General features: G+C 35.2%; 2 protein-coding genes across 2 annotated transcripts; one reads left to right on the top strand and one right to left on the bottom strand.

Moving 5' to 3' along the window:
* Window positions 1-343: 343 nt before the first annotated feature.
* On the top strand, window positions 344-7,042 carry LOC121410376 (huntingtin-interacting protein K-like). The gene is made up of 4 exons (XM_041602419.1): window positions 344-560; window positions 2,506-2,558; window positions 3,605-3,656; window positions 5,918-7,042. Exons 1-4 carry the CDS (start codon window positions 423-425, stop codon window positions 6,011-6,013), a joined length of 339 nt encoding a protein of 112 aa, XP_041458353.1. The 5' UTR covers window positions 344-422; the 3' UTR covers window positions 6,014-7,042.
* A 6,604-nt stretch (window positions 7,043-13,646) lies between these two features.
* LOC121410375 (RNA exonuclease 4-like) lies at window positions 13,647-27,521 on the bottom strand. Its single transcript, XM_041602418.1, has 2 exons — window positions 27,482-27,521; window positions 13,647-15,021 (listed from the first exon to the last, which is right to left on the bottom strand). Exon 2 carries the CDS (start codon window positions 14,938-14,940, stop codon window positions 13,915-13,917), a length of 1,026 nt encoding a protein of 341 aa, XP_041458352.1. The 5' UTR covers window positions 14,941-15,021; window positions 27,482-27,521; the 3' UTR covers window positions 13,647-13,914.
* Between the last annotated feature and the right edge of the window lie 210 nt (window positions 27,522-27,731).

The raw sequence follows: 27,731 nt of genomic DNA, 5'->3' as shown, positions 1-27,731 counted from the left end.
GGCTACGGTTGCCAGTCCCATACCGTATCTCTACTGTCATGTTTACGCCTTGGAACTATTAAAAATTAGTAAAAAAGCATGTTAAAATTCAAAATTATTGCAAACCAATCATATCAAAATGAAGCAAATAAAATTCTCGTTAAAAACTATCATTTTGTTTTTCTTAATAACAATTGTAATTACCTGAAATTTGCTGTCGAAAAATCTCCCTCATAGACTTTGTACACAAACTTCGGTGAGTTTGGAGCTATTGAAAAGCTCCATGAGCAAATGACGGCAACTTCCGGTGTCGCAACCTTGTTTATATAGGGCCTTGTGTATGCTCTGTGTATGCTCATAATCAGATCATCACATGTGTTACTTGTATTAATCGCGACGACGCCGGGCCTTGTGACTACGACTTTACTCAAAAGAGAAGAGAAATGGAATCGGAAGAAGTGGATAAGAATGCAGCAAATGCAGCCCCTAAAGCCAAAGAACATGCACTTATTGCTGCAGATTTAGAGAAAGTTACAGACTATGCGGAAGAAAATGTTATATCGGGGCAAGATATGAGCAATGTAAGTTTTTATCAGTCCCATATTATTTATTTTTGTGTTGGAGATCCCCTTCTTCTGATAAAGTACAGTCCACCCACTGGTGTATTATTGTCGTACTATATTTGGCAGGTCTGGTGACGTGGAGTATGTACAGTTCCATTTTAAAATATACTAAAAAGTTACTACTTGTAAGTGCAGCTAAAAAACCATGCTCCTCTCTTAGCGAATCACGATCAAATGTACTTCAAAAAAAATTTGGTATCTCCTATATTGGAGACTTGCTTTGCATTTGCAAAAGAACAAAAGAAACAACACCAACAAAAGCATGATTTTTTCCACCCAAACTTTTGTCCCACTGAGGTCAGAAGCCCATTGACATTGTGGATGACAACAAAAATCCTTATAAAAACAAAAGTAGACTGTCAATTTTCAAAGTAGACGGTGAAAAGGGGTAATATTTCATGAGGAATCTGCTTATCACATTTTTATCTGCCGCGCTGTGAAGGTAATCCTTTTTAAGCAAATGTAAACAAAGAAAATTGGTCTCCCAAACTGGAGACTGTCTCTGAAATTGGATACCCAAATTCTTTATAACAGTCTCTGATATTGGAGATAATCTCTCTTATGGGAGACAGTCTAAAATATTGGCCGTGCGCCTCTACTGGGTATCGGCTATCGCAATTTTTTCTTATGTATTTCATTGTCTTTTTAATTTCAAAAAATTGTCATGATTGTTCTTAAAATTGTTAAATCTAGTACCAAGTACCATCATTTTGATTGATTTTGTACTTTTATTTCTTTCTTATTCAGGAATCACCCTTTTTTCATCACATCCCTCATTAACATTCAGCCTTTTCATCCCAACTTCCTATTCTCCTGGCATGTACAGCTCTCTCTTATACATTAACTGCTGTACACTCCTCACACAAGGTTCTTTTCTTAAAACACTCCACCATCCTTCATACAGCTTTCTTCACTCCCACCTCTCTCTCTCACTCTCCCTCTCCTTCCACCTCTCTCCACTGATTGGCTATAATATTAAGTTGATGCACTCAAGCTTGGACAATCATTTGCATATAGTTTGAATAGTCAACATATATTTTTTTGTTTGTATATTTGAATATTCAGTAATACTTTGTTATATTAAAGGACGAGTCCACCCCAAAAAAAAGTTTATTTGAATAAAAAGAGAAAAATCCAACAAGCATAACACTGAAAATATCAAAATTGGATGTAAAATAAGAAAGTTATGGAATTTTAAAGATTCGCTTAATTTCACAAAACAGTTATATGCACATCCTGGCTGGTATGCAAATGAGAAGACTATTACATCACCCACTCACTATTTCTTTTGTATTTTATTATATGAAATATTCTAATTTCCTCCTCATTGTCAAGTGATATGATTAATTCCTCCCTGAACATGTGGAATTAGCATTGTTTATTGCTTTATGATTGTCAAAGTTGGTCCTGATTGTCAAATCTATAAAAAATGAAATATTGTATAATTCAAACAATAAAAAACAAAAGAAATAGTGAGTGATGGACATCATTTTAATGAATTTGGAAATAAATACTGAATTGAAATTGAAATCGACTGTCTCACTTAGTTGTGCCTATCACTGTTTTGTGAAAAATAAGCTAAATTTTAAAATGTCATAACTTTCTTATTTTACATTCTCTATTATTCAAGTCAGAATTTTTCTTGGGGTAGACTTGACCTTTAATTTACATTTACATGAATATTGATGTGACTAATTTGCATGGAATGTTAACAAGAATGCAACAAGGCTCTGAGTAATTAAAAACTGGGAGTTGGTCAGTAAGTTCTCAACCTGATAACATGTCTGCTGGGCTGCCTCTGTGTTAAGATTACTACATGTAGGAATGAGATATTGTAAGAACTGTAAGAACATACTACATTACCAATAATTTATTTGAGTTATTTCTTAACTTTCTCACATAGGCCATTGCAGCATTGAGTGGTGACAGAACAAAAGAAGTAGAAAAGGCCGAAAGGTAAGTTAAAAAATGTTATGTTGGTTGCACTTGATGCAGCAAACATGGTGGATGTGGTATCATAAGACATAAAAAAAGTAAAGCAATAGGGATTTTTCGATCATAGTCATCCACATGCCATTGACTTCTTTGTATTATTACCAAAATGAAGAAGATGAAGCAAACATACTTAGTCTTAGCATACTGTGCAAGGATCCTAGACTTAGCCAATGGTCAGTCCACTATCCTTGGTTATGACCCCTTTAGTGGAAAAATATCTATGGCAGTCAAATCACTTTAGCAGTCAATGATACATTTTAAGATGAATACATTTTGTGGAAGTTGTAAAGAAACAACCTTTAGGTTGCTGTTGTGAATTTTTGTGACTATTTTGAAATAACATGGAATTTTTATTTTATATTTCTATTTTCAGTGCTATGCTTATTGGATTTTTCTTGTTATTCATATCAACTTTTTTGTTGGGGTGGATTTGGCCTTTGACTATTCATGTGTTCTGAAAGGGCAAAATCTGCTTATTTTATCATAGAAAATGGGTGTCTCTCTTTTTTTTTTGGGGGGGGGCAGATAATGCATTTGTCTGCCTGTATAGACTAGGGATCCTTTAGCCTCGAGCAATAATACACTGTATATGCACTGTTCTGTCTAATGTCTGTCACTGAAGTTTAATATTCTTCATGAACAATAAATACATCTAATCTGAAAGCTCATTGAAAATCCTAACTTTGACTAGACAGTGGGTCGAATGCATAAAGAACAGCAATTGCTTTTTCTGTTCTACCAAAAAAAGCTTCATAGTTTTCAAGTGCAACACTCAATACGCTTATATGACCTAACTTTCAATAAAACAAGCAATAAGTTGTGTAGGATTAATGCATACATTCCCAAGCAAATGTTTGATATTTAAGCAATCACTTATTCACAATTGTGTGTTGTGGTATGCCAAAAGATCTTGATTGTATACTTGTAAATAATTGCTACTTTTCACCTATTGTCTTGATCCAATGTTGTATTTTACTTTTGTAACTTTAATTTTATATTTCAACCAGAGAAAAGGAACTGGCCAAGGTGACAATAAAGAAAGCGGATGTTGACCTAATAGTAAGTACATGAAATAATTTTATGTTTTCCTTATAAGTATAACGAGAGTGTCGCTAAGGCAAGCACATGATACGCCGCCTGTAACATGGAAAATAGGGGGGGGGGCATTATGGCCCCCCTTAAGATCTCAGCCGCGGATTGCGCGATCACAACAAAAATTTGCATGATGGTAGAGAATGACAGTTGCATTGGTAAATTTCACTGAATTCATTTTTTTATTCTATTTGAATTAATTATTCATGAAATACTTTTTGCTCTGATTCATTAAATAAAGCTAGAATGCTATTTTTTGTGAAAATGTTTTTCATATCATTCCTAACAATTGTGAATGAAAAAAATTCTGGTACCAAGACTGATTTCTTATGTATTTTATGTTTCTTTTATGGAAATCGTTCCAGACTGAATTCTGATCATAAACAAGGCAAAAATAATTATGTTTAACCAGTAAAAGGAGAAATAATGATACATTTATGAATTTTGGCTAAATACACAATTTGCATTGGTTTTGTACGTGAAATCACGTTTATGAGCAATTTTGAGTCTGACATGCACTTACATAATGATTCGTTATGTCGTAACCACGTACCCGGGTGTTACAAATTTGGTCTCAAAATTTGCGTGAGACCAGTGAGCGGCAAGGTAAAAAAATTTTGCACAGCAGATATATCACGAAAATTGTCGAGGGGGGCCATTATGCCCCCCCCCCCGGGAGAATTAGGGTTAAGTTAAACTGAAGTTATTGCATTTACAAGTACTGCGGGAGGATAAGATGAAAATATGTCACTGTGCCCTTGACCTTTGACTTCTAAATCAGTAGGCATCCTGCTTGTATTATACACACCAACTTATATGAGCCTAGGTTAAGTTTAACTAAAGTTATCGCGTTTACAAGGACTTCATTAAAGGGCACGATGAAAACATGTCAGTGTGACCTTGACCTTTTGGCCTAAAAATTAAAGGCTTCCAGAGATCCATGTCAGTATCATACACACCAAATTATATGAGCCTAAGTTAAGGTAAACTGAAGTTATCGTGTTTACAAGGACTGCAGAAGGGTAAGATGAGAATAATGTCACTGTGACCTTGACCCCTTCTGTTTGACAGTTTGACCTTTTGACCTCAAAATCAATAGGCTTCCTGGGATCCATTCTAGTATCATACATTTCAAGTTATATGAGCCTAGGTTAAGTTAAACTGAAGTTAGCGAAATTTAAAAGGACTGCAGAAGGGTAGGATAAAAACATGTCACTGTGACCTTGCCCTTTAGACCTAAAAAACAAAAGGCTTCCTGGAATCCATACTAGTATACCAAATTATATGAGCCTAAATTAATTTAAACTGAAGTTATCGCATTTACAAGGACTGCAGAAGGGTAAGATGAAAATATGTCACTGTGACCTTGACCTTTTGACCTCTTATCGATAGGCTTCCTGGGATCCATGCTAGTATCGTGCCCTCCAATTATATGAGCCTAGATTAGGTCAAGCTATAGTTATTGCGTTTACAAGGAAAACTGGATGAACGGACACCAAGCGTGATACTATAATCAGACGGGCATAGAATAAACTTTTTTCTACAAGTTCTTAGTTTTCAACCCTAATTACAATACTAAACTGAAGCTTTCCACACATGTTCAAGTTTTAAAGTTCCAAGCTAAATACCCACTATGCAATCATATCAATATTATCACCAGGGGAGCGTTTCATAGACATGTCCACTCTGTTTGATTAAGAAGGTAAAATCTGAGTTACCATAGTAAATGTGGTTTTGCTAATCAAAATCAAGGAAAGTTGTTACATGTAGATCTGACAACTCTAGGCGCAAATCGTTGATGAAACGCTCTCTTGATTATTGCCAAATTTGACAAGTAAAATATGAAAATATTGGCAGGATCTTTTCTTCTGCATTGGCTAGCTGATCTGTGATCCTGCTGGAGTGTGATCATCTGATATTGTGAACTTTAGATTACATTACCATAATTATATGTCAGTTGTAATAAGCAATGGTTTCACTCTGTCCTGTATTCTCCCCATCAGAAAATTCATATTATAACTGGAATTTAGAAGGCCAATATGTAAAACACTTAGCATTCAAATCGTCCAGATATTCATGGAAGGATTCCCTTTTCTCATATCCTTCCTCATTTTTCATCCAACATTTTCATATCTTCATTGTTTACTTCTTCTACTTCTCTTCCCCTAAATTTATTTTATGTTCTGTTGATGCAACCATCTTGCTTTTTTGTTTTGTTTTATGACCAGATCCATGAAATGGAAATCTCAAGATCTGAAGCAGAAAGAAGTCTGAGGGAAAACAAAGGAGATCCTGTTCAAGCATTGCTTCAGCTTGTCAACTGAAATTATATAGACTTTCCATGAACTTTATGTGTACTTACCTGACATGGATTGTTGGAAGGAAGTGTGAGTCTCTTGACCTAGGTGATGTTGATGATTCTTTGGTCAGTTTTGTGATACTCCAAGGACCAAACATCAAAAGTACAACCTAATCTGATATCATATGTAGATTGCAATGCAATTCATGTGTCTCAGATGAAACAATTCTAAGCATATCTTGTTCTACTGTACTACAGCAAGATGATGATATGCAGAAAAATACTTTGGTGTCTGCATCATATGAAAGCAGTAGTGACGTAACTTTCTTATCAAAGAGTTGGGGGGGGGGGGGTTGAGCTATTGTTTATGTTCAATATTTTGCCCTTCCTAGGGTTTTTTTTTTCTGATCAGAATTGAAACTTATGCAGATTTAGTGTGATTATGTGTTATCACATTCACAGTGGGTAATGGTGTTATCTAGGAAGACAGTGCCAAATGCAAGTGCTAAAATTACTTTTCTTCCAACATCTGACACTAGGGGCAAGGGCAAAACACACCCTCCTTCCAAATTTTGACATTGTCATCTTATTCACATCATTAAATGACCCACATGAACACTTCAAAAATGTTTAAAGACTTTTTATAAGACTGGTAGTGGTAGGTCGAAGTCTATCTTGAGTAATGGGCCATGGGCATTGTATTGCTGCTGATATACTACATGTATTATGTTAAAATGACATCTACAGTTAGATTAACAGACTTCTATTAATTATTTTGAAACTGTGGTGAATACCCCTACATAAAAATGCTTTTCATTGTTTTTCTTCCGTTTTGTATTTTGATTTTGAAAGGCATATGCTTGCACAAGACAAGAGCTTTCTTCATACTAAGTATTCAATATTTCTCAAAACCCTTCATATTTTATAGTCTGAAAATTTGCTTGTAAAATTGCCATGAAGACTGACCTATGTAAAGTGTAAGGGTTAACTTATTTTACAAAAAAAAAAATTACTGAGACTACATATTTTTTCTTTTTTTGTCTCGCCCAGCAGAGGTGAAGGCGAGACTTGGGGATCCAAATGTCGTCTGTCTGTCCGTCACAAACCTTATGACACATAACTCCACAACCGTAAGTCGCTTTTCGACCAAACTTGGATGGTAGATGGACTTGGGGGACCTGCATGTTATGCTGCAGTCGGAGGTCACATGGTAAGGTCAAAGGTCATTTTCAGGTCAACATTAAAGTTTACATGCAAGACTCTCTTATGACACCTAACTCCGCAACCGTAAGTCACTTTTCAACCAAACTTGGATGGTAGATGGACTTTAGGGACCTGCATGATATGCTGCAGTCGGAGGTCACATGGTAAGGTTAAACGTCATTTTCAGGTCAACGTTAAAGTTTACATGTATATGCAAGACTCTATTATGACACCTAATTCTGCAACCATAAGTCGCTTTTCAACCAAACTTGGATGGTAGATGGACTTGGGGGACCGGCATGTTACATGTATGCTGCAGTCGGAGGTCACATGATAAGGTCAAAGGTCATTTTCAGGTCAACGTTAAAGTTTACATGCAAGACTCTCTTATGACACCTAACTCCGCAACCGTAAGTCACTTTTCAACGAAACTTGGATGGTGGATGGACTTGGGGGACCTGCATGTTATGCTCCAGTCGGAGGTCACATGGTAAGGTGAAAGGTTATTTACAGGTCAACATTAAAGTTTACGTGCAAGGCTCTTATGACAAGTGCTATCATCCCAGTCATTTCACTATGAAGTTTTGATACAATTCTGTTGCGTGCCCTCGCAAATCACGATATTTCTGGTTATTTTCATAAGTGGCTGAGACACAAAATTGCTTTTGCCTTGTTTTTAATGAAAAATATGAATTCATTTCTATTTTGCTACCTTGTAAAGTTTAGTCAAACAAATATAGATCAATAATAATGGTGTCAAGTAATTGCCATCTAAAATTTTCTGATTTTAGGCTTTGTAGCAGACAAAAATTGCATCATTTTTTTTTTAATAATCATATTTAGGGAGCCATTGGCTTCCCACAACCTCTTCCATGTCTTTAGAATACTATTTAAAAACATAGCTAGCTTCCCATTGATTATAAGATGAAAAGAATTATTGTTTGTCAAATCGAAATTGATATGTTAAATAATTAAAAGATAAAATTCACGTTTAAAAGCTGAGTGACAATTAGAGATAATTATGATGTTGGTGATTGTACATGTAGTTGTGTTGTGTGGGCTACCTATACCGTGTGAGTACAAAAAAAATTGACACCTCACAAATCACCTTTTCAAGAAAAAAATGTCATGAACATATGTTCAATATATATGGCTTGAAAGAGTATCTTTTCCCAAATAGTTTGATATTATATTTATGTGGTATGTGTTACCGCTTGGATGATCAGGAGGTATTCTTTGCAGTGATGTAAATTTTGTAAGGCATGACTGCAACGAATGAATCCAGATGTCAATGATGTCATAATCCTACACAACTTGCATTAAAATCCTTTTCAAAACACTTTTTCAGTAATTTACATGTACATTATAATTGTTCAATAGACACTTTTTAATATCAATTCTCAGTTTAATGTAAGTGAAAAGGGATTTGCAAATATATTTACTAACTCATGTAGGATTATGACATTAGAATCTGGGGTTCATTCATTGCATTCTGATTCATGCCTTTGGCGCAAATAAAAATTTACATCACTGCAAAGAATATCTCCTGATCATCCAAGCATTAAATCGCATTTTGCTCATTTGACATGTTTTTTTTTCATAAACTGGGATTTGTGAGGTGTCAAGTTTTTTTTACTCACACTTTTTAATTGTAATGATGCACAAGTCGATCAAAATTTTAATATTTATCTTAACTGTCAAAGCAATTTTTCAGACCAGACCAAAAAATCAATAACATGTGTTATTTACCCCTTCTAACTCAAATTTATCCTTAGTCAACAGCTTTGTGTGGTCCAAAGAGATTCAACTGAAGTCATAGTTATCCATACTTGTACATGGGTTTTTTATTATACAAGTAGTGATAAGCAATTGTACGAGATTTCACGCAAGGTGAAAGAAAGATGCTCTATTCAATGAGGCATAGCCAAGTTGAATAGAATATCTTTCTTTCACCAAATGCAAAATGTTGCACTATTGCACGATTAAGAATATCCGCTATTTGTATTGTACAACACCTCGGAAGTTAGCGAAAATACAAACAATTTTATACATGTACCTTTAGATGTTAATCTATGAAAATAAGAAAGAATCATTCTAAGCAAAAAGCAAAACCCTTCAAATCAGTGAGCCCTACACGTATTGCATTTTCATAAAAGCGCAATGCATTCAATCATGTTTTATAGTGATGCCACCTTGTTCCTGACCATGCAATGGTACATTATGGAATGGACATTTAGGACGGTACATGTGCAATGGTATGATTGTTTGAGAGTTAGCCTCCATTTACTTGTATACAACAGTTTGCATTGTACAACAGGTACCGTGTACAAAAATGACCATACAATCGTGATTTTTTGCATGGTCAGCCCCCCCCCCCCCCCACTTTGAAAACCATTCCACTGCCCCTGTACAATAAAGAAAGTATCCTAAGTCAATTGGATAAATCTTACCATCATAAATAAAATAGAATATCCAAGTCTCATTGACTATCATACTGACTCCTGAAAATTAGTTGACTTTAAGTTAGAACAATTGTGATATTTAAAGTAAATGTACGTCAATTACATCAAGAATGCCAAAGAGAGCCAGTTGCTCTTAGTATTATTTTCACAGAGACCTTGCACACATCTTTGAGATTCTCTGCATGAGTCAGATCTCTTGAGACCATAGAAATTTGCTCACCTTATAAAGGAGAAATTTATGAGGTGAATAACATGTGTTGTATAAGAACAACTTTGTGTTATGATTCGACAGAGTTGACTGTACTTAATTTCTTTATCTAAATTTATTTGCAATTAATCTTTCTGAAATAAATAACCATATAATCCCCAAAATTATAAGCATTATTTCAAACCAGGATATGCAAAGCATCTACAGTAAGTGTAATAGACTTCTTAGGTCCCAAGTCCCATAGTCCCCCTATAAATAGAGAAAAATCAAACATGAATAACAGTATACTAAAATTTCTTCTAAATTAGATGTATATGAAAGTAAGGAGTATTATTTGGTTTTCTAAAAAAGTTTTTTTTTCAAAAGTTGTATGAACATTTTGATGGTACACATATGAGGGATAACAATATCACACATTTTTTTTTGGTCTCGCATGAACAAAGTTCTGCATAGAACTCATAGCCACTTTTACTGTAGGTCTGTTAAAAAACCATTAAGTTTTTATTTTTTTCAACTTCAGGGATTAATTTTACTTCTCAAATGTTGATTTGCATTTCTGGTTGTAAGAGAAAAGCTATCAATAATGTTGTGTACAGTTACACAAGAAAATTTTGTGTAGCAGTAATAAAAATCTGGAGCAAATTGCGATGTGATACCAGGAAAAATATTCCCTGAACTTGCTCTCATTTATATATTTCTGCATCAATTATATTCATACTTATGTTACATATGATCCTTGGGTAATAACACATACATGTTATTGATTACAATGGGTCAAAGGTCAAGTTTTGTTCAACTTGCTCTCATTTCTTTATTTCTGCATGAATTATGTTCTCACCTGGTACATACATGTATGATCCTTGGGTAATACCACATGTGTATCCATGAGGATGATGGGATAAGAGGTCATCCAGGGGTCATGTCCTTTTTTAAAGTTTTTGTTCATCTTGCTCTAATTTCTTTATTTCTGCATGAATTTTCAACACAATTGGTCATGTTCATCCTTTTTTCAAGTTTTTGTTTGACTTGCATGCTCTCATTCAATTATTTCTGCATCAATTGTATTTACATGCACTTGTGGTGGGCTATAGAATGTTGATGTTTCAGATCACAGAGAGGACCATTTCCGTCGACGCAGCTTGCGCTCCTGAGCATTTTGACACCTGTTACGGAAAAATCAAACATTGAGGGGATGCCACCCAAAAAATGATTTACGGCAAAAAGGTTGTTAAACCTAGCCCATTTTCGTCAAAATTGTATATCTCCGCTTCTGCAGACCATGTAAGTTATTTTTATGATATTTGTGTCAATTTTTGCTATTTTGGACAGGGAATTCATTTTTAACAATAAAAAGATGTATAAATGCTGTTTTTGCACTTTAAATTTAAGTCTCACTTAATGTGGGAGGCGGTCAATTTAACCCCCCCCCCCCCTTGAAGAATTTTGTCACTACGCGGCCGCAAGAATTGTTTTTCTTTACAAGGTTTGCACATCTTTTGAGACCAAATTTGCGATGCCCAGGTACATGATTCCGAAATTATGCAACATTTTGAAAGTAGCATAGTGTGTTGTAATTCAATTATACATGTATTTAATAGGATTGCCTTGAATCAACCCCTTTCTGTAAAAAGGTCAGAAGAGGATAGCTGTATGGGCTAAAGGGAGGCTATATTATTAATACTGAAAATTCACCGCAAAAACTTTAAAAAAACATCAGAAACTGGGAATGAGTTTAAATAATTACCAGGGAATTTTGAAACTTCATCAGGGAAAAATCAGGGAATATTGTTTTCTTGAATAGCTGCGAACCATGGAAGGACATGTAAGAGAACACAGTGTTGGGGTTTTAAATGACTCTTGCAAGATACATGTATTGCTTACATGTACTTTGCAAGAGATATTGAACTTCCAGCAGACTGAACAAAATTGTCTAACTCTCGGCCCTCCCTCCCCCCCCCCCCCAGACATCACATACATCATGTATGATACATGTAGATGTAACCCCTTCTGTGCTATGTTTATATTAGGGTGCAACCTAAAGAAAGGATTTCATGGTCGTAATTATCACTTGATCTAGCGACAATTTTTTTACAGTCACTGCTGACTAGCTGGGAGCACATTAATTGAAAAGATAATTAAAATGTGCATACAGTAACTTGTCTGGAAAAAGGCCTTCAGGTTTACTGATCCCCATTATCAGTGTTTTGTTTCTAAGGCAAACTAATAGAGAAAATGGTAAATTTCCAGTACTTATTGGACTTTATACTGTATTTAATTTGTTTTTTATCTGCTTTCATGTAGGCCGCTGTTCTGTCAAAACTGAGAGAAATACTTTGTTGATTTAACATTTTTTTTGCAGAGACCACTGTCTAAATGCATGAAGGAATTTTTTAACAAAATCAGATTCAAATGCACCAAACAAAATGATACAAGTAGCAACAAAGATTAGATCAAAAGTGTATTAACCTGATACATGTGTAGCTCCATGACTTTATTCCATCTCACATATTTTAGTTGTCTTTTCATATCAAATATATTATTTTAATATAAACCCTCTTCAACTTTAGAAGTTATTAAAAAAAAAACCAACATATACATGTACATTGTACACTGATGCCGCATAAATTTGCATTGCATTGATACAACCTTGCCTGTCATCTCAAATCTACCACATACAGTTAATGATTACACCTGACTCTTTTCAAACTGTTAGACAGTAGAAACTTTAACCATGTCCAAATGTTAGGCTACCACTGACTGTCAACTTCTAGGTGCATCTGTTAAAGTCCAAGACTGAACCAAAAGTGATATTGACAAATCATTAATACCAATCAAAAGCTTATGAACTACTGAAATGCAAGCTTTATACATTTTGACTGCTTATCAGCTAAGTATTTGCTAAGAATAACTCCAATTAAAGGCTTCAAAAAAGGCTTTCGTGTACATAACATGCTTTCATGGGCCTCGAGACCGTGACGTCATGTTGAGTAAAAACAGTTGTAATTCCATCGGTTTGTACACAGAAATTAATATTAATATTTCTGCTTTTCAGATTCTGAATTTGATTCGTTTTCAATTCACAGAAAAAAAATGGTACTGAAAATTATTAAGTGCTCAAATGGATAGAAACCTACAACTCTTCAATAGATTTTTGAATGATTTCTTTGTTTAGCTCTTCTTGGGCCTTAATTGCTATGTCAGGAAAAGTTATTACACACAATTTGAATGCAGATAGAATTGGAAAGCTGCACCAAATAAGCAGAAAATACAATACGGTATTAGTATTCAAAAGCTTCATATTTCATCAATTTAAGCTGGCAGGAAAAGATATTATGACATCTCTTAGTGATAGAAGTGAAATATGCAATCTAAATGAGGAAACATCACCCAGTTTTTGTGTATAATTAACCTATAGTATCACAATGCTTCTAACAAAACATGAGGTCATGGTCTCGAGGCTGGTGAAAGCACATACATGTAATTAATTGGGGCTATTTTGCATACTGTACAAACTGTAAAGCTTCCATTTCTGTGCTAAGTAGTTTATAAGCTTTTGATTGGTATGATTTGTCACTTTCGCTTTTGGGTCCGTTCTGGGTCTTTAAGCAAATGAATTAATTTTAAAAGTACAATGAGCATACTATGCATTCATTCATTTAGGCAGCTGTGACGGTGATTCAATCAATCATGCATATTGAAAAAATGTAAATTAAAACAAAAACAACACTTAAAATCTTTTTGAAAAGTACATTTTAAATTTTCTTGGAACACTGATATAAACATGACAAAAAAAACAACATGTCATAAAGTAATAAAAATATTGACTGGCTCCACTTTCGAGAAAAATCAAATATTTCCCCCCAAACAGATGCATTGACCTCATCTAAAGACTCAGACCAATATGATTCTGTTGCACACAATATATTAATTAAATTTGGTGTTGCCCTCAAGTCCAGTTAATATTAATGTATTTGAATACAACACATCAAAAAGATTAATGAGGCTAAATTAGAAGTATAACATTTATATCATACAGTTACATAATATCTTTCCTTATATGAGCCTGAGGTCTTCGGGCCAGAAATGATCATCAAGAAAACATGTCCTAAAATCTTGATCAGGGAAAATTGATTGAATTTCTTCTTCCCACTTCTCCTCTACCAGCTTGTACAAATCCATAGCTGCTCTTGCATCTTCTACAGATGAATGTTCACCTTTTTGTATATCAATACCAAGGAGATATTTAGCGAGTGATTTGAGGCTACAACTATGACCTGATGTGCCCTTACTGCCACATATTTTTGCTAACAACTTGCACCTACTGGTGTCTCTTACATTGTTTGCAGGATGGGAAAATCTGAGTACCTGGAAATCATTCCAGACTGCATGACCAACAACAATCTTATCTTTGAGAACATTCTTAACATGCTCCTGAGCTTCTTTAAAAGTTATTGCATTTACCATATTACACGGTCGGATTCCACTCCACTTTGTCCGGTAGTCTGTGATAGGCTCAGCTGGTTTTACATACGTATCATAGAGAATATTGCCACTGTGATCAACAATACTGCATCTGGCTAGTGCACTGAATCGTCCTTTTGGTCCCAATCCTACCATTTCACAGTCTAAAGCAACAACTTCCTTACGACGATTATCTTTTTCATTTGAGACACCACTCCTTTCATTGTTTGCCCAAGAAATACTAGGATTGTCATTTCTCTTGCTACATGTAGTTTCCAATACTGATACATTACCAGGTCTTAAATTACATCCATGCTCTGTTGAAGGTAGTTTCTCATCAAAACTTGTGTCTGATTTGTTTCCTTTCCCATGGGCTGGTTTGGAGCATGGCATTACAGTTTTCTTTTGACGATTGTCGATAGCATTTGTGACTGCTATATCACAAACTGGTACATAGTGATTTATGCACATCTGCCTTTTCTTACTCAGGCTGACATTTTGGAAGTGAACTCTCTTGCCACTTTCTAGAATTCGCAGTATTCTTCGGGGCAATGCCATTTTCTTCTTTCGTGCTTTACCAGATTTGTGTGGTGCTTTTGTAGGAGTTGATTTGGCCATGGATATATATATCAATTATGTCAGTGATATGATGATTTGCTCCTGCTGATTTCCTCTTTCATGTTCTTCCCAAGCAAACTTCTGCAAAACAAAGTTTAGAAATGGCAAAATTTTACCTTTTGAATACACTCTTTCTTCAAATATCTAAATGCATTAAAGAGATAAAAAATCTACCACGAATTATTAATTTAAACATAAACTGAAGCATGTAGGGGAGAGTGGGGTAAATAAGGCCACCTATTTTAGTTCACTGATCAAGAATGGTAGGGTCAAATGGATTAATGTTTTTGTAGTATTTGAGACAGTTCCTGAGCATAAAGAATGTCTCACAGTACAGTGCACATGGTCTCCAGGAGCTAAAAACCAGCAGCACCTAAAAATACTATTTTTTTAAGATTACAAAAGAGAAAGACCATTTATTCAGGTCGGAATGTCAATTTTTTTTAGTAAGGTACCTCGAGCAAAGTTTGTGCAGGCTCCACTCCACTTCACTACCGCTAACACTACGCTAAACCTACATGTACATGTACCCGAACTTTGAGACCGTGAACTCTATCTGATATTTCGAGTGACAAAAGGTGGGATTTTATGGGGGGAAAATATAAAATTCATGCAACATCACAATCTTTAAAAACAATTAAAACTAATATTCTTCTTTTACACAAAGTTTTATTTCTTTCCATGCTTTTATCAGTCTCAAAATTGGTGATTTATAGCCAACATGATGCTTCTCACACGTATAAATAATTAGCTGCTGATTTCAAGTCATCGCATGTGCGAGGGTCCGAGCTTGGACTGGACCCAGTACCTCGTGCATATCGCATGCGATGTTTTGAAATCAGCAGCAAATTATTTATGTGTGTGAGGACTGAGAAACTTCATGTTGGCTCTAAATCACCTATTTTGAGACTAATAGAAACATGGAAAAGAAGTGAAACTTTGTGTAAAGTAAGAATATCAGTTTTAATTGTCATAAAGATTGTGATGTTGCATGTATTTTATACAGTGCGTCCCACAAAAAACGAAACCGAGATTTATCGATAATTTATCATAATGTAATGTTGAGAAAATTATATGTTTGGAGGTAGAAAATAATCTAAGTTCTAATTCAAACTCAATTATCAAACTGAAGAGGGAAATAAGTGAAACAGACGCAAAATGAAGAGAACTTAAAGGGGAATGAAACCTTTGGAACAAATAGGCTTGTGTAGAAACAGAAAAATCAAAGAATAAGAATAAAGAAAGTTTGAGAAAAATCGGACAATAAATGAGAAAGTTATGAGCATTTAAATATTGCAATCACTAATGCTATGGAGATCCTCCCATTGGCAATGCGACAAGGATGTGTGATGTCACTGATGAACAACTTTCCTTTTGGTGGACTATAAAATACCCTCAAAATGTCTCTTTTTGCTTTTTCTTATGATGATACAAACTCTTTATCCATGATGTATTTAAAAAAAATATGTATTACATGCCCTCATGTAGAAAGAACACATGATCTATGGATAGATGTGATAAAAGAGGCAATTCAAGTGAAATATATACTAAAGTAATGGGGAGAGTTGTTCATCAGTGACATCACACATCCTTGTCGCATTGCCAATGGGAGGATCTCCATAGCATTAGTGATTGCAATATTTAAATGCTCATAACTTTCTCATTTATTGTCCGATTTTTCTCAAACTTTTGTTGATCTGTTTCTTTGATTTTTCTGTTTTCACACAAGCTATCTTGTTCCAATGGTTTCATTCTCCTTTAAACCGAAGAAGTCTGGTAGTGCACTATTTTATTTGCTGGGCTTATTTACCTCAGCTAAACTCATAATGGCAATACAAAATTAGCATATATTTAAATTACACAAAATCAACCATTGAAAATTAAGAGAATGGAGGAGCCAACTGAAAATGGAAAAGTCTTAATTCATAAAAATAACCAATAAGAGAGAGGGTGGAAATAGATAAGACGTTGGGATGATTAACTAATAAGAATGTTGAAAAAAAGAATCAGATGTGGGAATGTAATGAATGAACACATCTGAATAACAAAGGAATGACAGAAGTAGGTTGAAAGTTAAATGTAAATGGATGACAATAGAAGCATCAAGAATGTAAATAAAGCTGAACTAAATACCAAAGCTTGAACTATAAATAACTAAACTATTAAATGAAACAAAATGTCAAAATAACAGTCCTACAATAACTTAATCACAAATAAAATAGACAAATGACCTACCATTGTAAAGCTTAGAATCTCCTCTTTCATCTGAAATTACTTAGATTATTTCTCATTCACGCAGGAGTGAGCAAAAGCAATTTGAAGAGGGAAAACCAAAAAGTCATTTGGCGGGCTGTATCTGGGTTTCAAAAAGAAAACCACATTTTTAGAAAATTCAATATCTGCTCTTTAATTTGATACCTCAATTACAGACATGGTCATGAAATAAAGTTCTGGTTATTTGAAATACATTGTAAGGCTTGAATTTCAATAATTTCATAAAATTAAGAGGTTCTGCAGGCTAGCGTTCAAACTGAACTCACTCGACACTCCGTTTTGTTGATGATCAGCCATGCATTAAGTCTTTAAATTGTTAACCGTGCGATAGCTTCTGTGGAAAACCCGTGAAAACCAGGGGCCCGTTTCTCAACACCGTCATAAGTCTAACTTCTTGACTAAATCGGAGATAGTGAGCTACTTGTCCGCTAACCGTTTCACGAAGCCCTCTTTACCAAGATCGTGTACAACAACCTCACTAAATATTTATGACACCTCCGAACCTGTCATAACTTCTTTCTTAGTGACGTAGTGGCATCACGTGGGTAGACTATGACATGCAAAAGAGCCGAGAAATTTGAAAATTATAATCTTACGTAATCAATCATAGAGGTTGAAATTACATCCCAAAATAAGTGGGATAATGCATTCAATGATCATTGTAATACAAAGTAACTATGAAAACTATTGGTAAAACGCCACAAAACCATTCATTTTGAAATAGTAAAATAATTTAATCGATAAAAATTCTACCACGTCAGGCCATCCATAACTGGACTTGTATTTGTCGTTTTCAGACCCTATTGACATTTGGATAAATTCTAATCTCTAATTTATGCGTAGGATTTGTCAAATCGTAAGATCGGTATCAAAGATTTATAAAAAAAAGTGTCAAACTATATTTCGATGATGTTTGGAATCATAAAACATTGTATAATTATCATAATTTTACAAATAAAACCGTTATGGTTTACTTTCGTAAACTATTAAAATTGGATATCCCGGGGGTACCCATCTCAACGTCCACATGTGATTTTTTAGTCATGAAATAAATTATTCATAATTCCATTGTTCAGCAATTGAATGCCCCAGTCTTCATGGTCTAAGTATGTATGATGCATAATTTACCTGTGCTATTATTTTTAAAAGATGTAATTCCCAATTCGTCACAATATTTGCAATTTTGTCATAATTTTTCTTTTTGAAAATTATGCTATTTTGTGACTAAGGCTACGTCTCGTCTGCTCCTTTTACCGATAGTATCGATATCAAGGTATTTTAGTTAGGAAGCCTTTCGTGAAACAGGTTTAGTAAAATTGGAACTAACTCCGTAGTTTGTGGATAAAGATATGACTAACTTGTCCAGATGTTGAGAAACGGGCCCCTGTTTATTTAATGAAATTATGGAAATACAAGCTTTGTTTTGAAGGAACATAATTTTGTTTTACTTCTTGGCCATTTTGGGTGATTAAGGTATCAAATAAAGAGCACATATTGAACTTTTTAGGCATGTGATTTTCTTTTTGAAATTCAGATACCCCCTGCCAAATGAGTTTTTGGTATCCTTTCTTCAAATTGTTTTTGCTCACTCATGCGTGAATGGGGAATAATCCAAGTAATATCAGATGAAAGAAGAGATTCTAAGCTTTACATTGGTAGGTCATTTGTCTATTGTATTTGTGATAAGTTATGATAAATCATTGTTTAACCTCGGTTTTGTGTTTTCTGGGACGCACTGTATAATCCCCCATAATATCCCACCTTTGTCACTCGGAATATCAGATCGAGTTCATGGTCTCGAAGTTCGGGTAGGTGAAGGAGCGGTAGTGAAGTGGAGTGAAGCCTGCACAAACTTCGCTCGAGGTACTCACAAGGATGCCCATTTAACAGCGATTAGCGCCATAATTGACCCAAAATCAAATTTTACAACTTTAGAATTGAATTTTTTCAAAACTGCTTGCTCGCTTTGCTTTCTCGCGGAAAAGTAAAGCGAACGTTGCGGACGCGTGTCCCTAGTGTTGGGAAGAACATTAGGAAACAAGATAGCAGCATAAACATCAGGCAAGTCTCCTGTTTTTCATAATATTTTTCTCATTTTTTTATGAATCCTTGTTTAAAAATGAAATCGATAGCGTAGGCTGTGCCGTAGAATTGTCGGAAATGAAATTGTATTGCATCTATAGGATTATTTTAGGGCTAGATCTTTAAGGAAAGTAGAATCTCTGGGGAAAAAGTTTCAGGGTTTTTTGGCGGTACATGCAGATGAATGGGAAGGAATTCCTGGCTCCGTGAAGAGTAAGCATTGTATGTTAGTAAATGATTTTAACTCTCTAGGAGCCTTCTGGCTACATGTAAGTAAGCATACATTAGTACATGATTTTTACTCTCTAGGAGCCTCCTGGCGACCCCAGGGCCCAGGCGACTACCATGTCCATGAGCTCTATCCCCATTCCCCGTCCCCGGCTGCTCAATGACCTGGGGCCTGTTGCACGATGAGCGATACGTAGGAACGTCCTAGGACCATTCTTCCAAGATAGGAAGATTGGTGACAAATCAGTGCTTTCCATTTCACGAAGGCAATTTAGTCTTACAAGTCTTTGATATCGATAGCATCGGAAAAATATTTAGTCTTCATCGCCACCTGAACCTTTTATTTCGGAATGACTACTTTTCATTAAAATCATATATTTCAATAAATGGAGATCAAATAATGTTTGATTTGTTACTGATTGTAGAATTGATGTATGGAGCTTACTTTATGAGGTAAAACAAGAAAAAAAAATCAAAGATTCACAAACATAACTGGATAAAATCGAAATTTTCATTATTTCCTTATCTAGAACACGGTGCCCTTTTAGAGACACCTTTCATTGATATTTCAACGAAAGAGACCCTTGTCTGACTTAAAAAATTGATGTAACTAAGTAATTTCGACAAATGGTTACACTTCGTAATTCCGAAGGTTCGTAATTCCGAAACACGTAAATTGCCTATACCTCGATGTTCGTTAATCCGAAAACGAAAAAGGGTTCGTTAATCCGAACATTTGTGGCGTAATTCCGACGATTCGTTATTCCGAAGGTTCGATAATCCGAAAACGAAATAAGGTTCGTTGTTCCGAAGGTTCGTTAATCCGAAAACTAAATAAGGTTCGTTGTTCCGAAGGTTCGTTAATCCGAAAAAGAAAAAAGGTTCGTTATTCCGAAGGCTCGTTAATCCGAAAACGAAAAAAGGTTCGTTATTCCGAAGGTTCGTTAATCCGAAAACGAAATAAGGTTCGTTAATCCGAAAACAAAATAAGGTTCGTTAATCCGAAAACAAAATAAGGTTCGTTAATCCGAAAACAAAATAAGGTTCGTTAATCCGAAAAATGAAAACCGGGAAAGCAGAGGCAGAGGCAAGGGGAGGGGGGGGGGGGGGGGGGGGGGGACACTGTTGCCGTTCAATTATGAGGATGGGAAGGCAAGGGCGGCCGAACGAATTTTCGTTGGGGGTAAAGCCAAAAAATGAAACTCATACGTTAAAATGGGCACTTTCTTTTCACCTCAAGATTATCATCTGCTTGAAGTCATTGTGTGTTTGATAGTGATTAAGAAGAGAAAAACTTTTTTGAAGTGACTTCTTATTATGGCAAAATGTATATTTAGGCTTTATTTTTCGGGAGAGAGTATAATGAGCGAGCGGCTTGGTAAAACAAATTAAAAGGTGAAGTTGTATAACGTTTTTTGTGGTCAATTATTCTTAAAATGGCATTATTGCGAGGTGTTGCGAGCGTGAATCACAAGCTAAACTTTAGGTTATTTCAATAAAAAATGAAAATTAGCTTTTAAAAATCCGAGCAGATTTCTGCTGTCATTAAAAAGATGTGCATCTAACTAAAGAATTAACACGAGCGCAAAACGCGAGCTTAAACATACTGACCAGAAAAGGAACCTGTTAAAGAAAGCATTTAGTGACCTCTTTAGGATGCATATTTCACCAATCGAATGAGAGTGCGAAGCGCAAGCTGAAATTTTTCAATATTCCAGCCTGAAATTTAACTTAACTTGTATACTTCTTTATTTCGAAAAAACATGAAAAACGGCATATTTATTTTTGAAAAAGGAACTTTCCCATTTTTGAAAATATTAATTCCCCTGTTTTTTATTCCATTTTTGATGCCCCCTGCCTCCCTCCCGGCGGATCCAACTTTCGTCAAATAGAGGGGGGGGGGGGCAATTTTTTTTAGCCATATTTTCCTTGATCGGCAGTTTAAAGTTGATTTTTGTTTGTTTCTTTGAAAGGGTAGTCCTAACAGTCAATAATTAGCTTTATCCTTATAAAATAAAGTAAATATGTAATAACATGATAAACCCTTTTTAAATAATGCGAGCGCGAGCTATATATTTTTCTTAATATGATGGGCAATATGTTTTGTGATCTTCAAAGCGAGATGCCTATGTAACTAAAATTAGATAATAACTGCTAGCAAGAAGCGCGAAGAGAATTTTTAAATATATAAGCTCTGACCTGATCTAAAGGGGACATTTTAAGAACTTTTTGCAGTTAGCCATGAAGACGATGCGTGTTTTAGCCAATGGCGGCGGAACGTTTTTTTTTTGGGGGGGGGGCAAAGCAAAAAAAAGGGGCCAATAGGGGCAATTTGGTGCAAACGGATATTTTCACCATTAGATTATCATCTGTGTAAAGAGGTTGTGTGTTTTGTAGTAACTAAATTGAGCACAATTTTTTAAGTGATCACTAAAGTTATATATTTACGTTTCATTTCTGCGAGCGTAGAGAGAGCAAGCGGTTTGGGGGAAAAAGTCAAATCTGAAGATGTAAAATTCACCTTTTTGGTCAATACTGTTAAAAGGGCATCCTTGTGAGATGTTGCGAGCGAATCACGTGCTCAAACTTTTGGAAATTTCATGTGGGCCTAGAATGATAATATTGATATAGATATCATTTACCCAGGGAAGCCACTTCAGTTCTGAAAACTATTCTCCCAGCTATTATCATTTTTTTTACAAGAATGCTTAGAATGTCCAGTTTTCAGGTTGGAAAATCGGAAAAATTTGGCTCACGTTTCTCGCTCGCATCAAGTATTGTTTATTGAGGAACTCATTCTATTCCTGGTAACAAAAAAGAAGTATGAAATGTCCAGTTTTCAGGTTGGAATATCACAAATTTTAAGCTTGCGGTTCGCGCTCTCATTATTTAGTTCGTGAGATATATATTCTATTCATGAGTCACTAAATGCAGTCCTTAAAAGATTACTTTCTGAAGCCTGTTGCATAAAACTTTTTACCTGAGAAAACTCTGGTAAAAACTGAAAACTAAGGTTAGTCTGATTTCCGCCAATGACTTTAGCACAGGGCAAAAACTCCTGTAAAAACAACCTGTTTTCTCAGGTAAAAAGTTTCATGCAACGGGCCCCAGGTCAGTATATAAACAAATTACAGCTCGCCCTCGCATTAATTCTTTAGAAAGATACACATCTTTCTCACGATTACAAAAAATGCTCCGAATGCTCACTTCACGTCTTGTTACATGAAATGTCTACTAGTTTCAGCTTGCGATTCGCGCTTTCAACATCTCACAAGGATCATTATTAGTATTATTTTTATTTTTATTACCAGCAGAAGCTGTTATTAAAAATGACATCACCTCCAATACAAATCCTATTATCTAGAGGTTGCTCGCACGCTTCCAACACACTTGATCCCCTGCATCTTTAATTAAACCATTTGCTTATAGGCAGCAATTGCTCAGATAAAATCGAAATTAGCCTATGCTTGATCAGGGCGCCATTGAAATACATGCTTTGGCCCCAACACACGCATGTATCATCGATCGTTATTACTATCATTGCATAATATCGTGTAATCTTGTAATGACAACATCGTTTTTGTTACCAAAATGAATTATTTTCATTTTCGGAAATACGAACCTTATTTAATTTTCGGATTAACGAACCTTATTTCGTTTTCGGATTAACGAACCTTATTTCGTTTTCGGATTAACGAACCTTATTTCGTTTTCGGATTAACGAACCTTCGGAATTACGAACCTTATTTTGTTTTCGGATTAACGAACCTTCGGAATTACGAACCTTATTTCGTTTTCGGATTAACGAACCTTCGGAATTACGAACCTTATTTCGTTTTCGGATTAACGAACCTTCGGAATTACGAACCTTATTTCGTTTTCGGATTGACGAACCTTCGGAATTACGAACCTTCGGAATTACGAACCTTCGAAAATACGAACCTTCGGAATAACCGAACCTTCGGAATTACGAAGCTTCGGAATTACGAATGTATGCGTCGACAAATTGTTGCATTAGTTCAACATACATGTACTTTTTTTATAGAATACTTATTTATAGTGATAAATTTGCAAAATATGCTTTAAATGTTATTTGTTGAGGTAAAAATATGGTTTGAATGGAGTAAACAAAATCAACGTGTCTGATTGTATGAGACTAAAAAGAAAAATATGAGAGGCTGTATGTGAAAAAAAATCGAATTTATTTATTTTATTTGTCAGATATAACGCAAGAAATACAAATGTGAGTGTTTAGAGTATAAACATTACTTTGCATGAAAATTATCAGAAGGCAAGCAAAATATGAAAATTACTGCAAACATGTCACGAGGGTATATAGTGCTTTGCAATTAATAAAACATAGAACAATGTGATCCGCAATGGAAAAGGAAAATTTACACTACAGAAACAATGCTGAACTTCATAAACGTTGGTCATGTTGAAAGTTGATAACTTTTTAAGTTTTATGTACAGTGCATATCAAAAAAAGTTGACACTTTGAAAAATCCTGTAAAGTTATACATTTGTAATATCATGAAGATTTTTCCACATATTAACATTGGTACAGGTCCATTTAAGCAAATGACGATACAAATGTCGGAAAATATTTCCGCTTACAGTGTAAGTGAGCACCACTTACTGTACTTTTGAAAAGTTAGTAAAAAATTATTTGCGCAGAACTTTGAAATACTTATGCGAATAAAAGAAGACCCTAATTATGAAGAACTTGTGGATTTTAGGTAGTAAAATTGATTTGAAGATATCTTTGACCTTTTTAAACTTGTTTTCTTGCCCAAAACACTTCAAAGAGTGCATTGCACCCCATCCACTCCCCCACACACCGAGGCAATCGTGACGATATTTGCCTCACACTGAGCTGTGATTTACATGAAATGGCTTAGGTTTGATTTTTATTTTAATCATTGTCAAGCTTGGAAAAATAGGTACAGCTTATCTTCATTTGTACTGATTGTCATGGATTCGTAAGCTATAGACATTTTATGTTGAATATCATTTACCACAAGAAAAAAATCTATATTTTAATTAGCTAGTTTGTTACCGTAGATTTTTTTTTTGTTTCATTCATCATATCTCAATTAAGTTAGCATAAATCCAACAATTTTCAATGATTGTAATTAACCTCATGCAGCAAAAAATTAATAATAATGATTATGAAAATGAAATGAAAATAGATGTTTAGTAACATCTTAGTTTTGTATCACTTTTTTTGTGTTTTTTTGCTGAACGTTATATAAACATGTTTTCTTTACCATACATAATTTCTCTTTGAAATACATGTATTTGTTTTCATGTTGTTTATCTAATGATAAAGCATGAGGGGTCAGAGAGATTGCCGCCCATTTTCTGTATTTCAAGTTTGGTCGAAAAAAAATTGAAAAGGGGTGGGGAAAAGAGGGAGAAAATGTGAGAAAATAAAAGAAAACATATTAAAATACATATATGGGGCCCCTTACGGGCCTACATGTAGATTACCTCGGAGAAGTTAAAATGACATCCGTTTTGCCATGAAATTAATGACTGCTCCCATACAAAAATAACTTGGCGCCATCCCAGATAAAATGCATCAGAGTGCAATCGAATGACCCCCAAAAATGTTTAAAGGCGATTTGTCAGTGTGGCTTGCCGTAAACGCATTTTCTCTCAATGCTGACGATGGCTGGCGGAGTGCAAAGAAGATCGTGCCTACGTAGGATATGTCTAGAGGTGTCTTTCCAAGGACCATGCTTTGTATCGCCCTAATCGGCTTTGTGAAACAGTTGAGCGATATCTAGTTCTTACGTAGAACGGTTCTACGAAAGACCCTTTCATGCAACAGGCCCCTCGGCCTGAACCCTGGCCCCGATTCTGAAAATGAGACGAGAGGAGGCCGCTATAGGCCACTTGTTCACTGCAACCATCCTGCCTGTGGGGAATCTACAGGTAGGACTATGGTATGCCAATGCTGTACATAGCACACACTTTAAAGGTCAAGTCCACCTCAGAAAAATGATGATTTGAATCAATAGAGAAAAATCAGACAAGCACAATGCTGAAAATTTCATCAAATTCGGATGTAAAATAAGAAAGTTATGACATTTCATAGTTTCGCTTATTTATAACAAACTAGTTACTTGAAAGAGCCAGTTACATCCAAATGAGAGAGTCGATGATGTCACTCACTCACTATTTCTTTTGTTTTTTATTGGTTGAATTACACAATATTTCAATTTTTACGAATTTGATGATTAGGACCTCCTTGCCTGAAACACAAAATGTTAAAATAATGGAATTCCACGTGTTCAGGGAGGAATGAAACTTCATTTCACATGACAATGACGAGAAAATCAAAATATTTCATATAATAAAATACAAAAGAAATAGTGAGTGAGTGATGTCATCAGTTCCCTCATTTGCATACCAACCGAGATGTGCATATAACTGTTTTGTGAAATGAAGCAGAAACTTTAAAATGTCATAACTTTCTTATTTTACATCCGATTTTAATGAAATTTTCAGTGTTATGCTTGCTGTTGATTTTTCTCTTTTTATTCAAATGAAGTTTTTGTTGGGGTGGACTTGTCCTTTAAAAAAAATCATTAAAATATCACTAATGTGACCCAAATTACTAATTTCCATACAGTTGCAATTTATTTTTCATTAGCAACTTGGGAATAATTTTTGTATTCACCAGAGCACTCAAAAACTTGAATTTTGGGCATATTTTTGTGTACGCCCTCTATTGGTGAAAAGTAATATGGCAAGAAAATTTTCATTTTTCAATCTCTATTTTTAATTCAGAAAAAATAATTTAAAGAATTGAATTTACGTAAGAGCCAAGTTATGATGATGAATAGCTGTAAAACCAAGCATTTGTCCCATAGAAAAAGAGAACATAAGCCAAACATTGCCACCATTATGGCCTTATTGTGTCACACATGGAGATGTACCTTAAAGGGGAAGTTCACCCTGAACAAAACTTTGTTGTAAAAATAGCAGAAAAAATAGTAAAAAATATTGGTGAAGGTTTGAGGAAAATCTGTTAAAGAGTAAGAAAATTATTAGAGTTCAAAATTTGGGATTTGTGACGTCATAAACGAGCAGCTGCCCCATTAACCCAGGGGGCTCCCGGCCGCGTAGCGGTCGGGAGCCCAGGATCGTACGTGCAATTTGGCATACTCACCTGACAAGCGTGAAGTATGGTCAAAATAATTCTCCGAATAAATAGTTAAAACAGAAATCAAGCACTTACCACGATTATATGGATGATGGTCTAACGAGTGGCAGTTTTTCTGACATCTGGGCACAGACTGGAACCTCAAAAAACGAAAAGTTCTCTCCTTCTACCCCCGTCTCGATCGGCCATTTTTGTTATGAATTGTAACAAAATGGCCGATCGAGACAGGGGTAGAAGGAGAGAACTTTTTCGTTTTTTGAGGTTCCAGTCTGTGCCCAGATGTCAGAAAAACTGCCACTCGTTAGACCATCATCCATATAATCGTGGTAAGTGCTTGATTTCTGTTTTAACTATTTATTCCGAGAATTATTTTGACCATACTTCACGCTTGTCAGGTGAGTATGCCAAATTGCACATACGATCCTGGGCTCCCGACCGCTACGCGGCCGGGAGCCCCCTGGGTTACTGCCCCATAAGTTATGTAATATAAAATGTATGAATTTCAAATTTTGTATGGTTCCTGATGACTTAATTTTGTTTTCTTTTCATGATCGGGTGTGAAATGATTTGTCTATTGATATACAAAAGTTACAGTGAAAACCATTTTCAATTTTCTGAGAAAATGACATTTCATTGATTTTTTACCATTCGCTATGTAGGAACGCTGCTCGCATATGACGTCACAAATCAAATAATTGAATTTCTAATAACTTTTTAATTATTTGAACTAGCGTCTCGTCTATCTTTTTTATTTTGTCATTTGTGTTCAACACTTCAACTTACCAATTTCTCTGGTTCGCGTTCATGCAACCTCGTCCTACACCTAGTGCCGTACCGGTAGTAGTGGCTGCCGTCTTCTTCTTCTTCGGGAAACAGTACCGTTGTACTATCTTAGTGTTTATCCCAATGACTGTTCGTTCCTTTCTAATTAATTCTGTGTTCAAAGCTTGTGATTATCCCTGACTGTTGTGTGATGACAAAATGTCTACCGTAGTTTTATATATCGACGAACTACGCTGCATGTACTACCAGA

This window comes from Lytechinus variegatus, chromosome 3, assembly GCF_018143015.1.
Source record: "Lytechinus variegatus isolate NC3 chromosome 3, Lvar_3.0, whole genome shotgun sequence".
NCBI classification, from domain to species: domain Eukaryota; kingdom Metazoa; phylum Echinodermata; class Echinoidea; order Temnopleuroida; family Toxopneustidae; genus Lytechinus; species Lytechinus variegatus.
This window is presented reverse-complemented; position numbering and strand designations above follow the sequence as displayed.

What these genes read in the sequence shown, in the direction of transcription:
- LOC121410375 (XM_041602418.1), bottom strand. Translation starts at nt 14,940, where the DNA reads ATGGCCAAATCAACTCCTACAAAAGCACCACACAAATCTGGTAAAGCA.
- LOC121410376 (XM_041602419.1), top strand. Translation starts at nt 423, where the DNA reads ATGGAATCGGAAGAAGTGGATAAGAATGCAGCAAATGCAGCCCCTAAA. An exon ending in CGGGGCAAGATATGAGCAAT is followed by an intron (nt 561 to 2,505) that starts GTAAGTTTTTAT and finishes TTTCTCACATAG; the next exon opens with GCCATTGCAGCATTGAGTGG. An exon ending in GAAGTAGAAAAGGCCGAAAG is followed by an intron (nt 2,559 to 3,604) that starts GTAAGTTAAAAA and finishes TATTTCAACCAG; the next exon opens with AGAAAAGGAACTGGCCAAGG.